This window comes from Pantherophis guttatus, chromosome 3 (assembly GCF_059756535.1).
Source record: "Pantherophis guttatus breed Tessera chromosome 3, ASM5975653v1, whole genome shotgun sequence".
NCBI classification, from domain to species: Eukaryota; Metazoa; Chordata; class Lepidosauria; order Squamata; family Colubridae; genus Pantherophis; species Pantherophis guttatus.
Genome location: NC_142065.1, coordinates 96,950,502 through 96,965,869, shown reverse-complemented (window position 1 = coordinate 96,965,869; position 15,368 = coordinate 96,950,502). Strand labels below are relative to the sequence as shown.

Here is a 15,368-nt window from a genome sequence, read left to right as displayed (position 1 = left end):
TAAGTTCTTAAGCATTTAATTACTTTGGGGATATATATAAATGGATGGATAGGTAGGTTGGGCTCTGTGAGCTTTCTATGTCTGATCACTCTTATATTGTGAAGTAGAATGAATGAATATTACAGCCTCAACTTTTTACTTTACATACTCAATATATACTAGTTATTTCTATTAAAAAACCACTTGTCTAATCAGTATATCCCAAAATATTTTTTTAATCTGAACACAAAATCCAGACATAGTTTCCAGATAGAAACAAAGTTGATGTATTCTTCTCTTTAACTAAAAGAGTTAATTTGGCCATTACAGTACTATCTCTTATATCCATCATTGTTGTTTTTTAATTTGTAAATCTGTTTTAGGATACAATATTTGACTGAAAAGTAAAAATAAAAAAAAACACATTCTGGTTCTTTATAACATGAGCATGCAGTTTATAATGCAGTTAATCATAACACATGAATGTAAAATTCTGATAAATATTTGGTACTGTTTAATGCAAATATATTACACAAAGAGAAAGAACATTAAGTTACAATAATCTTCGTTTGTCATATACCCATAAAGTACTATTTCATAAACATCAATCCATTTGCAAGCCATAAAGAGGTCACATTTCAAGCAGCTTTGATAATGAAATGTGTCATCTAGCAATCTAGACATATAATTTTTTTTCTCACAAAAAATATTGGTCACTTAGGGCAAGAACATTTTTCAAAATATTCACCCATCTGTAAATCATTTACTAGCATCTGCTACATATAGCTGATGAGATCCTTTTTACGTAATTCCAAAAATCCTTCATGTTATGTGTTGTTAAGGGGAGATTCTGACATACTGCCTAAATCAACCACAATATTAATCAGGCAAGGATAGATTATCTTGAACATATTTAAACTGGGAAAAGGGCAGTGAATGTGCCTTTACTTAGAATGAACACGGATTTTACAGAACCATACTTGCTAAGCACAAAGACTAGCAAAGTTGACAATGAAAACTACAGTTGTATACATCTAGGTTCAAGCGAAGTAGAGGTACAAATAGAACTTCAGCATATATAAAACTAGTCTATATATCTCATCCAATATGGCTTCTTCAATCTATATTCTCTGCTTTCTCCAGAGCTACTTTTTGCCAATGTGTTGGCATTCCCTTTCTATATAACTTTAAAAAGAGGCAGAGGTCTTCTTTGTATTTGACTGCACAAAGATTCATGTGCTGGGGGTAACCAGAAGTTCAAGTTCCAAGGTGAAAGGAAGCAAATGATGAGATATACTGAAGACAAGAGAAGAATTAAGCTGAGTTCAGCTCCGTTGCCAATGACTGCTTTATCTGCTCCCAGTGTTTTATTTCCAGTACTCCATCTGCTGATTTTGTGTTGTCCAAGTCTCAGTTTTTTCTGTTTGATATACCAACTTGCCAATGTCCAATTTCTTGAGAGAAAGGCAGCATGCACAGACAATATAGCTATAAAGTTTAGTACAGAGTTGCAGAAACAGCAAACAATGAGCAAATCGTCATGGACGGCAGCTGATTATTGTGCAGGTGCTCATAGGTATGCCAAAATCATCCTGGGAGTATTGCTTTACGTTTGAGTGCAGGTGGCATAGCTCTTAGACTTAGTTTCCAAAACTGATAATGTGACAAGGTTTATTTGTGTGGCTAAGTTTCCTACCAGGAACTCCTGGTTAGTTGCAACCTGCATATTTACCAGCCAATATATTTTGGAACAATTCAAAGTTGTTGAAGCATTTTTGTAGATAGGTTAGTAAAGTAAAATCTGGGTTTATAAATAAAAGATCATCATGTTTTATTTAAAAAATCAAGGAAAACCATATGAATGTACTGAATTTCTCTCTCTCTGGATCTGGCATTGGTGTACTAATGGAAGGAGTTTACCCTCCCTGTGAAGTCGCTGAGTATCTGTAGCACCTCCAACAAAGTTTCCATTGATAAATATTCTGGGAACCTGTTGAATATAAAGAAATGAATGTTATAAGCATATTGTTCAAACATGGATGAAATACACTATAGCATACTGCTTATGTTATTAAGGGATCAAGGGTGACAAAAATTGAAGGAATCAGACTCTAAAAAAACTTGAGACCTGCAAGAAGATAGCAATAGAAGTAAGGCTTTCCTTCAACCTTCAAGGGCAGCATTTTATACAATCCAATCTAACTCTAGCAATGAGCAGTTTTTTTATCCAGATTCCCTTTGGAATTCAAGCGAAATACCAAATAAAGATAACTTTTTTTTTCAATTTAGCACTTTAATTTTTATTTAAAGATAGTATTCAAAAATGATCTAAAATTGAAAGATTAAATTCACAAAGTTGATTCAAATTCAGACTGAGAGCTATAATCCAAACAAATACACCGAACAAGGATATAAAAGGAAAAAATAAATATTCATTCTGAAAACAATGACAATAACAATGCCTCACTAGTTTTTACAAGGCTAGAGATTGTAGTCTTATGTAAAGAAAAAAAATAACTCTGCTTAAAACATCAAAATGCTGCACTCATATACCAGATTCATAATGAAATCCTGTTTAAATGATAACAACTCCTAAATACATAACACTGATTTTAATATCTGGTAAAAACAAGACCAAAACAAATTTTACTCTATCAGACAAAATATATTATACTCTATTCAGTAAATATATTTATTTCTCAGAGTGCCCAGTTATATACAATATCTTTAATGCTAGAAGTAGAACATAAAGCTATATTCTCTCTTATTGTCACATCCCAGCAATTTGTTCAAGGCAACAGCTATTGCAAGGTTGCATAAATGTATAGATTGCATATTATTTTTTTTTCAAAAAAATCTATATTAGAGTAGTAGCTATTACATTACGAACCACTTTGAATGACATGGTAAGGTAAAATTTATTAAAATTCTGGGCTAACTCTGAACTATTCCAGTTACATTTGCTGATTTCTCTTATAAATGAAGTAGAATTTGTCCAGAATTAGAAAAGTGATAGTTATTCCGAAATCTGAAAAAAAAATAGTACTCACTGTCCGGCTGCCTGTCATTTGATGAAGGATATCCTGAAACTGACCTCCATTTTCATATCTATCAAGTTCTATGGCTTTATAATTTACATTCATTTCTTGAAATAGTTTCTTTGCCATTTTGCAGTAGGAACAAGTGCTTTTTGAGAAGATCACAACACAATTATCTGATATAGCATCCTATGAGTTGAAATAAAAATATGCGATGATGAGAAGTATGCATAAGGGAAACTGGAAGAATTAGTGGCTAATTCAAAGTCAATTTGAAATCCAAATCAACTTCAGTGTTTAGGGTTTTATGTGAATCCAGACAATTGTAACTTATTCAACAAACATGTCTGGCTCTAAATATAATGTTTGTATAATGGAGAAAAAACAGTTTCTCAAGGAAATACGTTCTACATACTTGTGTGTTAAAGAAAAGTACGTAAGTATAGCCTTCAATATTACACACACACAAAAACCCTCAAATAATTAAAATGTTCCAGTTCAGCCTATAGTACTAACAAATGAATCAGCTAGCATGTTTTCATTTAAAAGGGAAGGCGTGGGCAAAGTACTATTGTATTGCCAACATGGCTTTCCACTTTTCATTCAAAGTTTCATTATTTAATTTGAATAGGATTGAATTGTATTTCTGCTACTTCCCAGTTTGCGTCCAAAGGCTTCTTGATACAAATTAAAACAAACTTTTTAGATAGATTGAATTACTTTACTAGGACACACTTCCAGTACTGTTAAAAGGTATTGGTGCAGAATGGACAGCTGTTTTAGAACCATATGTGGTTCTCAAATCCTCTATGCTGCCCTGGGGTCGGGTGGGGTGGGAGTTAAGTATAACTGTAAAAAAACTGACAGTACAATTTCCTGCCATTTTGAAACAGGAAAGAGTGAAAAACTGAAAAACCAACAGCTGGAACAATTTTGGGGGGACTTCTTAGCTATAACAATATGCGTTTGACTTCCAAAACACGACTCAGATTTACATTTTATACTTTAAAAAAAATAAAGTCCCTTCCCCACAAAAAGCAGCATTTAGATCAATCACATTTACTCACGTTTATTTCGTTTGCTATAGCAGTATTAGATATTGCTGTAGTAGCAGATGCATTGTTCCCCATTCTAAAGAAAGAAAAAAAAAGGCATGGCAATGAATATTACAGACGGCTTATAATACAATCCTGTATATAAAACAGCCTTACAACCAGTTACATTGTAAATTTCATAAAAGTAACCAGCTAAGTGGCATAATTTTTTTGGACAAGTACAAAAGCTAATTTTGATTAAAGTCTTAGATTAAAAGGAGTAATGCCAAATTAAGAATTACTATATTGTAGCCTTTTAAAAATATACATTTACTAAATATTTTAAAGAAAAAAAGTAAAAGAAAAGAGAAATTAAAAAGTGTTAGTGTGAGGCATATAGATAGATTTAGAAGTATCACTGAAAAAGTTGTTTTAATTTCATTACTGGAATTAGGTATAAATGGTTGATTATATAATATAATCTTTAAAAAACTACATATCACCATAAAGCTTTACAAAGAAAAGAGCATAAATACCAGGAATTGTAGTTAAAATAATAGAGATCATAAATTATACTAAATTACAATGTATTTTATCTATAAAACTAAAAGTCTATTCTGATTTTAAAATTCCTATAAGGCTTAAATAATACATCATGTAAAAAGAAACACAATTTTTGGATGTGATAAAAATTCACATAAACACCATAATCTAGAAACGGTTTCCCAGTCGAATTATACTCTAATGGATTTACTTTTAAGATATAACATATAGCCTTTCTTCCACAGAGATAATCAAATATCCTGTCCAGTAAGAAATAATATCTTTGTAGCAGTTAACAAGTGCAAATCAAATTCAGCACTGCGTGGGAAGTTATAATTTAGTAAATTGCAGGTTATAAAGAAAACCCAGTTTTCAAAATTTGTTTTAGTCTAATGTAAATCATTTTCCAGAACTATTCAGCTTCACATTAGCACCAAATAAAAAAATATCTGAACTGTATATTAACATTTCCAGATTTAGAGTATATGCAGATGTTTACATATACGGCCAATCTTTTGTCCTGTTTTCCACTTCCATGAAAATTAAAACAGAATTTAATCAGTAAAGGAAAAAGTAAACTTCACTGCTTCTTCATATAGGTAATCCTCGACTTATGACCATAATTGAGTCCAAAATTTCTGTTGCTAAGCAGTTGTTTAAGTGGGTTTTGCCCCATTTTACAACTTTCCTTGCCACAGTTGTTAAGTGAATCACTTCAGTTGTTAAATTTGTAATACAGTTGTTAAGTAAATCTGGCCTTGCTTGTCAGAAGGTCACGGAAAGTGATCACATAATCTTGGGACACTGCAATCATCACAAATACATTCCAGTTGCCAAGCGTCCAAATTCTGATCATGTGACCATGCAATGGTTGCAAGTGTGAAAAACTTGCAAAAAAAATAAGTCACCTTTTTGATGCCATTGGAACTTCAAACCATCACTAAGTGAATGATTTTAAGTTGAGGATTAGTTATATTGTGTTTAAAAACCAAGGATTCTACAGAACTAAAGAAATATCTATTAAATTAGATTACAGTGAACTACACAGTAATAGTAGCCTGGACGTTTTAACACATAGGCAGCTCTAACTCTAAAAGTTGAATACCAGACTTTATGATAAAAAGGAGACATGCTAAACCCCCCAAAAAACTAACAACAATGGTTAAATCATAAATTCAAGTAAAATAAAGCACTATAGATCATAAAATTCAGAGAGACCCACCACCAAAGCCAGTCCAAAAGCCACACTTCCAGAGCAGCAGCCCTATCTTAGTACTCAAAACAATATAAAAATGTGAAGCCCAGGAAACTAAACATTATGAGTACATTTCCGCAGCCAGGATATTCTGAAATATAACGTAAGTTTTCCCCCTCAAAAGTATCTTTGTGGGATCCCCAAAACCATCATTGTTAACCAGTTCTAGGGAGCCTGGCCAAACAGCTGCATTATCAGTGGTTGAGCAACGCCACTGAATGTCTTAAGACTTTTTGTTTTCTGTGCAGGACAGAAAGTGCTCTAGAGGTTCAAAACTAAATCCTGGCCGACTATATTCACTTGCATACAGCCCAGGTTTTATTTATTCACGAATAAACACCCATAAAATATCAGTTGTAAGGTGACTAAAAACCAACCTTCTAGGGCAGGGGTCCCCAAACTTGTCAGCTTTAAGACTTGTGGACTTCAACTCCCAGAATTCTCCAGCCAGCTATGCTGGCTGGAGAATTCTGGGAGTTGAAGTCCACAAGTCTTAAAGCTGACAAGTTTGAAGACCTATTCTAGGGTAACGCAAGGTGAATGTTACAAAAATAGCTACAGCTAAATCCCTTACAAACTGCCTTCACTCACAAAATAGAACAAACGAGAATTTACAGCATCCCAACAAGCCAAACCACTGGAATCAAGCCGAAGCCGCCTTTCGTTTCGCGCACCATCCTTCCCGCCTTTAACCAACCTGAGCACCCAAAGCCTTTGCAGCACCCTCAAAGCCATCAGCCAAATGACAACTGCCACCCCACCCACCCCGGCACCGCACCGCGAGGCCCCGCCTCCGGAAGACAGGTCTGCTTTTTCTTCCAAGGGCCCTCAACAACCCAGGGGCTAACTACTCCACTGCCTGTTCGGTTTTTCTCCTTCCTTTGAAACGCGAACTTCCCCTTCGAGCGTTGCGACAGGCTTTTCTTCACGTCAATCACGCCGGGTCTGACGGTGAGCGGTTGAAGAGAGCCCAGAAAGGGAGGCGGGACGCAGTGCTGAAAGAGACAGCTCTCCCGTTTCTCGGTGTTTCCTATCCAGTCGTGGGCGGGGTCAAGGAGTGTTTCCCCCCTCTCTCTTTCTCTCTCTCTCTCTCCACATCTGAGCGCAGGCGCAGACGTAGGCGGACTGGTCGGGTCCTTCCGACTATTCTTCCTTCTGCGCGTGCGATATCGGCGGCGGCGGCGGCGGCGGCTTGGGGGTGGTTGGTTGGTCCGTCGTTCGGTCGGTTCGGTTAGTCGGGCGGTCGGTTTGCGTTGCCTGACAGTCAGGCGGCGGAGAAGGCGGCTGTCGAGGCGAAAGAGCGAGAGGAGCGAGAAAGGCGCAGCACCAGGAGGCGGCGCGAGGGAAGTCACTGGAGCGCGGGCGGGTCTCCGGGGTCTCGAGGCCAGCGAGCGAAGCAGGCTGAGGCGATGGCGGACGTCCTGAGCGTGCTGCGCCAGTACAACACGCAGAAGAAGGAGATCGTGGTGAAAGGCGACGAAGTGATCTTCGGCGAGTTCTCCTGGCCCAAGAACGTCAAGACCAACTATGTCATCTGGGGGTAAGTCCGCCCAAAGCTTCGCCCGGGGTGTGTTTGTGTGGGAGGCTCCGAATGAGAAGGGGACGCTAAGGAGGGACCGAGCGGCGATGTCCTCCTGCAGGATCCGACCGAGCAGCTTTATCTTTGCCCCAGCCGAGGCTTCCTTCCCCCTTGAGGCGGACAGCGAGCTGCTCCCAAGCCGTCCGGGGACGCCGAGTTTGCCCAGCCGTGATTAACGCTGTGTCGCCTCGGGCTCAGGATGTCTGAGGTGGGGTTTGGGGCCAACAGCTTAACAGGTGACGCCTCTGACTTTCCTTTGGTGCCTTTATGGGGGTCTCTTTCTAAAGGCGAACGTGGCCGGCACCTGCTTGCCTCCAGGTTAACTAGGAAGTAGTTCCTCGAAACGGGATGTGGAGTTGCAACAAGCATAGTGCTTGGAAGACACGTGTGGGGGGGGGGTGAGTGAGTTGTTTTGGGTTGGAAGGAAAGCCTGGTCAAATGACAACATGATTTGCTTGGTGTTTGTTAAGGTGTCAGAGCGGTTAGGATGGAAATAAGTCTCTTGGGTGGGTGGGGGGGATGGGGGTCCATGGAAAGACGTGAGAGCAGGTAAAAGTTAATATCCTGCGTTGTGGGTAAATCAGTTTGGAAGTAAATCTAGTCAACTTGGGGCAGAAGTTTGTATATTCTTGACTACCTGGGAGTTTTGTGTCCCTAGCAGACTGTAAAGATGCAAGAGTTCAGAGCTTGAAAGAAAAATGTTGCTTGCCCATAGTGGGTAAAATTGGGTTCTTGCAGGTTTCTTTTTGTGTGTATTGTGATAGTAATGGCTATCACCTTCCCTATCAGCCCCCCTTTTGAAAATATTGATGAGGATCTGGGGAAAAAGCAACAGCAACTGATGTCTGTTTCTTTTTAAAGCCCCTATTACTTTTATGGAACCTTTGAAAGAGCAGACTATATGGTGGAATGCAAACCACCTTTTTGTTGTTGTTGTTGTTGTTGTTGATACAACTTTTAAGAAGTGATCTGGATAAGAAACAATTTGGGTGATCTGAATGTTACATTCATTTTATAAGGACTGTGCCATCTGGCCATTAAGAACTTCATGTGGTACTGTTTGTAGAAGGAAACATCACTTTGGTTTAATACAACTTTTCTGCTGGCTATTATTGGAAAGGTAATTTACCAGTAAATTTGACATTACTCTTTGTTTTCATAATTTGAACATTAGTGACAATTTGTAAAGGTTTGATAGATTCAGCTAAAGCTTATCTGACTCTTTTGCTGATAGTCAACCAGGGCTCTCTGAGACCCTGCAATAGAATATAAGAGCAAAGTATTATACTTTTTAAATTATTTTTAGAACATTTAACAACATTTTTCATTGATGTATCTCAACAGGATTGTGATTTCTGGAAATTTCTATCTTTTTTAAAAAATCTAGTTCTAAAACAGGTGATCTTTAGAACATATTACATATTTTTCTTAAAAGGACCAGTTGTATATTTGAGTGCTTTACAAACTTTTACATGCATCTGTTTCATTATTTGTTTGCTTTCAGTAAGCTCTGGGAATTTAATATCTTGCCTCTATTATACCTTCAATTTCTTTTGTGATTTAATGTTGAAAGTAGAACATTATAAGTAACTAATTATAAAATTATGGATCCCAAAGTTAAAAAGGCTAAAAATACAGATCCAACCCTTTAATCCAAAGGTATCCAGAAAGAGTCAGGAATTTTTCAAGAATTCATGGCATCACCTTAAAACTTTATAAAGACTTCAGTTTATATAGGATGATCCAGGCATCTCCATATTAGTATGCATGTTTGTGATTTACATGACTGCAGGGAGCCTATAATGTGTGTATCTCATACAGGCACTGTCTTTTTTTCTGTATTCTCAAATACCTTCCCTTTATGAATTTATTTTTGTGACCTGTTATATTTTTCACAGCATTAGTTGACCAGTGTTCCTGGGTTTGATAACTAGACTTTCTGTTCTTTCGATCATGAATTCTGCCAATAAGCATGATCTTTAGTTTCTCTAACATAACTAATCCTGAGTTAGAAGCAATACTATAAAAGCAATAGCTGAGGAAACTTTGTCAAAAACAATTTAATTTTAGTCTTTTTACTTTAATTTAAAACAAATAGTATGTTTTTATATAGTGAATATCTTCTCTATAGAAATATAGTCAGTAATCACCCTTTTTGTGTTAAAATAACTTTTTTGTGGTGTCTATGAGCTTTATGTGGCTCGGATCTCAGGGTACTAATTTGTACATATATATGAAAAATTAAGTCAGTTTACTTATAATTGATTTATTCTCATTTAATAAATCTCTGCACTTGACACCCACATTTTTTGCTTAGATAGTTCTAGAAAAGCTATGTTTTTAGAGTTCTTTTGTTCAAACTTGCCTTTTCACTGTCATTTTAGTTAGTTAACTAGATGTAAAGTCTCATTATCTCCTCTAATAGATGTTGCATTTAGGAGATTTACACGAAACTCTTGACTTTGCTGTTAACTCACTAGAAGTTTCTATTAACTCATAGTCCTTTACACTTGTAATATACAATAATACTTCCTATATCTCTGGTCTCTTGTGAGATTGACCAAAATATGACTGCTGCTCCTTATATAAACAAATTTATTTGTTACTTGTCTTTTCTTTAAAAAAATGAAACATTTAAAAAAACCTTGCAACAGTTAGTCTGTGATACGAAGTTTGAACCTAGGCAGCCTAATGCATTCATGACAGAGCAAGATTTTTGAATTAAAATATCTTCAGCCTTCATTCTGGCATTTTACCATTTGGTATCTGCAGCATGTTTCAAAGAAAATAATATTTGTTTTTTGCTGTATGCTCTGAAAACTCTGGGTTATTTAGATTAAATAAAAGATAAGATTAAAAGATTCTTAAATACTCAGTACCCTTTCTCAAACATTTTTTCTTTTATGTAGTATTTTTCTTACATTTTCATTCCAAGACTCACTTTAATTTTTTTTTTCTATTTCTCTGTCAAATAACTTGGTAGAAAACTTAAAACATTGATTTTTTTTTCTAATGTCAGATAATGTTAAACTTGAGAACATCTAGTAAAAATATTTTTTATTAGAATAAGCACAGCTCATGGGAGACTGTGGACTTTACTTATATCGCAGCTTCAAACATTGTTCCTGTTGCCTGTGTGTATGCATGTACAGACAACATTTCTGCTGGAACTGCCAGTGTAAACTACACATGGACATAAACACTTAGACAACCAGGGACAGTCTTTGAAGCTGTAAACCTTCCTAAATATGCAGCTATTTTAATGCTTTGAAGAGAAATACATTGCTTGTGCTTAATTATTTAGCTGAATTTGAGTCACTTGAAATGAATATAATTTAAGTCATGATAAATTTAGAAGAAATTAAGTTTAGCCAATAAAATGTTGACATAACCAAGTATTCATTCAGATTTTGAACCTGTACTTATATTTGCAAATGTAATTATATTATTTTAAAAATTCTGTCTGCAGTTTTTAAAACAATCAAATGTGAAAATTGAAAAACATACATAAACAAAACCACAAGCTTTTTCTTGAAGTTAATCTTGAAGTGATCCAATGTTGGATATAATAGGAGTTATTGATGTAACCCAGAAAGTAACTTTTCAGCAGAAGCTGCCCTGTTTTAATTGAATGTATACTCAGATATTTATAGACAATCTTGCTAATAGTTCTGAGGAAAAATAAAACTTTTATAGATTATAAATTTATAGTTAAACCTTGGTTTCCCCCCCCCTCCTGAAAATAGTTAAGCAGTCATTAATGTATGCTAAAGCCATAGATAAAGAAAAAGTTTGTTGAATTTGTTTCTGTGCTAGTGAAGAGTCTAGATTAGACTTGGTGTGGATTCCATGTAGAAATGGATTTTCCAGATAAAATTCGGCTGAAGGCTGAAATATTCTTAGACCTATTTTTTCATGCATGTTAATAAATCTCAAAATAGAATGACTTCCTATTGATGCTGCAGATTATATTCTGAGGAATCTGATACTAATCATAAATCAATCACATGATTATTTGATTTTTATAACCAGTATTTGTAAGCCTACATCACAAGTTATAGTCTCTCTCTCGCTCCCCCTAAAATAAAAATTCGGTTTAGCTTTAGTATTGCTGTTTATAAATGATGGTTTAGTCTTAACACATTATTTCAATCAGTTCAATTTAATAAATTATTAATTGGTGCTTCGTGTGAAAAAATCACTATAAATAGCTTATATTTTTAATCTATTGTGTTCTTGAAATATTGACATATGGTTGTGACTTGAATATGAGAAAGGAAATTGGTATTTAATTCCATCTTCTGTAATATATGTCTTATTCTGGAAAATATACAGTAAATGGCAGTAAGGAATAAAGATTCTTTTGTATGGTTTCCTTTAACCTTAAATTTCCCCAGAGACCAAGTGTTCCATGTTCATTATGAAATTCAGACTGGACACACAATCTAATGCTCCTGATTTCCCTTGAAATTAATTAGTTCATCCACCAATTGGGGTAAAAGATAAGGTTTTTAAAATTAATTTTAATAATCTAAATGGAGTTTTAAAAATGCTCTTTAAATTTAATAGGATTTTCACATTTTCTTAATGTTTCAAAAATGAACTTAGAAAAATATCTTCTTGTTCATTTTTAAAATTTGCTTATTGAATAAAGTCTCACAATAACAATTAATAATCTTAGTGCAGTTTAAAAGCTTATTTTGTAGTACCAAATCTTTCAGATATCTATAATTTATTGAGCCGGACCATCACCCAAGCATGGGCAAAATTGTAAGTTTAATATAACACTCAAAAATCCAAACTCAGCACACCCAAGGCAAAAAAACCCTTGAAATGTATGATTTTTGAAACTGATGGAGGTTAGACTGTATCCACAATGAATTGAGATAATTTTCTGCTTTGTCTTAACTTTGAAGTTAACTTTGAAAAAGCCTTATATCCCTTTCTCCTGACGATTGCTTTAAATGTATTCAATGTTTTCTCTAAACCAAAATCCAGTTGATCCCTGTTTTGCTTAGGACCCCAGAGAAGACTTTCCTCCTTGTTTCTTTATTTAACTAATTCATAGGGCTGCCAATCACACAGTAATGATTCTGAATGGTGTACAGGGATTAAAACAGCAATTATAGCATCTGGACACAGCCCATGATACCCAAGATTTTTTTTTTTTTTAAAGCAATCTCCCAATCAAAAATACCATGTCAATAGCAGAGTTTACCTAACTGCTTGGGCCAAATGCCTGGAAAAACATTCTTCAGAGCCTTGCAAAAGATGAATAGGATTGAAGCCGTCCGGATTTCCAGACAAATGCTTTTCCATGGGGCAGAAAGGATCAGAGAGAATGCACAACTCCTAGGTCCAGCAAGATGGCATGGTTTGATGGACCAGGAACACGGGTTGCCTGCGCTAAAGATACTTCTCAATCAACAATGGTGATTGGGACTGGCAGATCCATTACTAAGTGACTTGGCTATAAAATATAACATCACATATTTTCACTGATTTTGACAGGAGCTGCACAAGTTGCATTGTTAGGCAAATCCTGCACAGTTGTAAGCATGATGTCATATGATTGCCATTTGCAAATTTCTTTTGCCTTCCTAATTGACTTTGCTTGACGGAAGCTGGCAATGAGGGTTCCAAATGGCAATCGTAACCCACAGGATGCTTCAACTGTCATTAATGTCAGCCAGCTGCCAAGCACGCAAATCACAATCGTATGATTGCAGGGACACTGTATACTGTACTGTAACTATGAGGACCAGTCAGGCTTACTCATTCAGTGCTGTTATAACTTTGAATGGTCAATGAATAAGGATTACTGTAGACCAGGGATGTCAAACTGTGACCTGCGGGCCAGATGCATCATGCACAGGCCATGCCCACCCCAGTTCGATGAAGGGAAAAAACATCGCGAAACGTAACATGACAGCAGTGTGACGCTGCGAGTTTGACACCTGTGCTGTAGACTGAGCAGAAACAATTGGTTACTTTACATATTTTTGTTCCTTATTTGGTAACTCATAATACTTTATTCTCATTGTATTGATTTTTTTTTATTGAAAAGTTTTACAAAGAAATTCCCCCCCCCCAATATTTCCACCCCCACCCCCACCCAGACTTCTCAGAGCAAAATACAGGGTATTTCAATTAACAATCATAAGCTAAATTAGCCTAACTATTCTTAAACTACCTAATCCCCCCCCTGAAACCTTAACTCCACTATGGATAACATAATACTTCTAAAATAAAGTTAACATTCATTCATAAGCTATTTGATATTTTCTTGTCTGATACTTATTTTGAATATAATCAATCCATCTTCTCCATTCCAATATGTATCTTTCTTGTGTATAGTCCTTCAGATATGCTGAAATTTTCACCATTTCCGCTAAGTTCGCTACTTTCAATGTCCATTCTTCAATAGTAGGCAAAAAGTCCTTCTTCCAATATTGCGCTACCAACAGTCTAGCTGCTGATATTAAGTTCAAGATCAATTTAGTCTCTAATACTGTACAATCCGTCGTTATACCCAATAAAAACAATTGAGGAGTAAATTTCAACCTTTTTTTCAGAATGTTCTGCATCACCTACCAAATTTTTATCCAAAATGCCTTGATTTTCTTACAAGTCCACCATATATGATAATAAGTTGCATCATCACATTCACATGTTACTTTACATATTTTTGTTCCTTATTTGGTAACTCATAATACTTTATTCTCATTGTATTGATTTTGAAATCATTTAAAAATCCAGTGTTTCACACTACAGAATAACAAAATAGCGCTGATATGCTTTCATACAGTTTATTTTTTTATTTTGTTTTAGCAAATGTAAATTAATTTAATGTAATAAATGTAGATTTATTAATTATACTTGAAATAATGTTTTTAACAAAAGTCTATATGTAAGTTTTTTTTAAAAAATCAGATTTCTTTATATCCTCTATATTCTGCAGAGAACCAATTTGCATTAAAAGTTTCACTGGATGCTCAGAGTGCAAACAATTTTCTGTTGATATTTGAAAAGTTAATCAACACACAATATTGGAAAATGTCATAGAAAATATTAATTATGCATACAGCATTCTTTTTATTATTAATGTAGTTTTGTTGAATCATGGCAAATTTGTTTACTTTGAATTTGTAAAGTTGACTAGGCTATAAAGAAGAAAAAAAGTAAATTAATTAACCTTACTGCAGCCACAAAACATTCACTACTACAATAGTTCATGTTACTCAATGAATTTAAAGTGTGACATTTTCAGTTTTTTTTTAACTTTCAGAAGAATATTTTATGCAGCTTAGATTCACTCAATGCATAGGTTATTATGCAGGTCAACATTTTCTAGTAGATAACTATAAAAAAAAAAAGCTGGTGGAAAATTGCAGAAGTAAGGAGATGCTTAATACTTTCATTACCTGTAAATTTTCCTTGAAATATTTCCTTCACATTTTTATCCCTGTCTGAAATGCATTTATATCTCTAGAATCCTGGTTATCATTATCTCTTTGGGGAAAAAGTGTAGAAGAGCTAGTAAAGCAGAAAAAATAAACAATAAAAAGTGTCCGCTTTAGTCTATTTCATCCTTGTATACTCTACAGTGCTAAAAATGCTTCTCTCTGGGAAAATAAACCTGTTTAATATAATAATGGATTGATCTTTATTAATATCAGTATGAACTAAAATCATATTTTTAAATAATAATGTATTTATGTTGCCGTATATTATGAAGATATACAAATAAATCATTAGAAGAGTTAGCATATATGTATACTGAATTAGTTTTTTTAAAAAAAATTAATGTAATCTTAGAAAAGAATATGTTGTTTTCCTACAACACTTCTCTTTTGCTTTTCTCTCATCTACTATGATACTCCTTCAAATATCCACATTAGTGGCAAGAGTATTCATTCTGCTGACAGATGCTATATTAG

General features: G+C 35.0%; 2 protein-coding genes across 5 annotated transcripts in view; one reads left to right on the top strand and one right to left on the bottom strand.

Moving 5' to 3' along the window:
* Positions 1–473: 473 nt before the first annotated feature.
* GLRX2 (glutaredoxin 2) lies at positions 474–6,772 on the bottom strand. 4 transcript variants are annotated; one of them, XM_034409589.3, is made up of 4 exons: positions 6,547–6,772; positions 4,085–4,148; positions 3,030–3,206; positions 474–1,969 (listed from the first exon to the last, which is right to left on the bottom strand). In XM_034409589.3, exons 1-4 carry the CDS (start codon positions 6,582–6,584, stop codon positions 1,823–1,825), a joined length of 426 nt encoding a protein of 141 aa, XP_034265480.1. In that variant the 5' UTR covers positions 6,585–6,772; the 3' UTR covers positions 474–1,822. The 4 variants fall into 4 exon arrangements, with proteins under 4 accessions (XP_034265480.1, XP_087746215.1, XP_034265482.1 ...); XM_087890089.1 differs by having other exon boundaries at positions 6,628–6,758; XM_034409591.3 differs by having other exon boundaries at positions 5,817–6,737.
* Positions 6,773–6,810: 38 nt separating this feature from the next.
* CDC73 (cell division cycle 73) overlaps positions 6,811–15,368 on the top strand; it is a 108,050-nt gene continuing 99,492 nt past the window's right edge. The window contains exon 1 of the mRNA XM_034409585.3: positions 6,811–7,389. Within this exon, the coding sequence (XP_034265476.1) occupies positions 7,259–7,389 (131 nt within the window). The 5' untranslated portion in view covers positions 6,811–7,258. The remainder of the gene's footprint in view (positions 7,390–15,368) is intronic.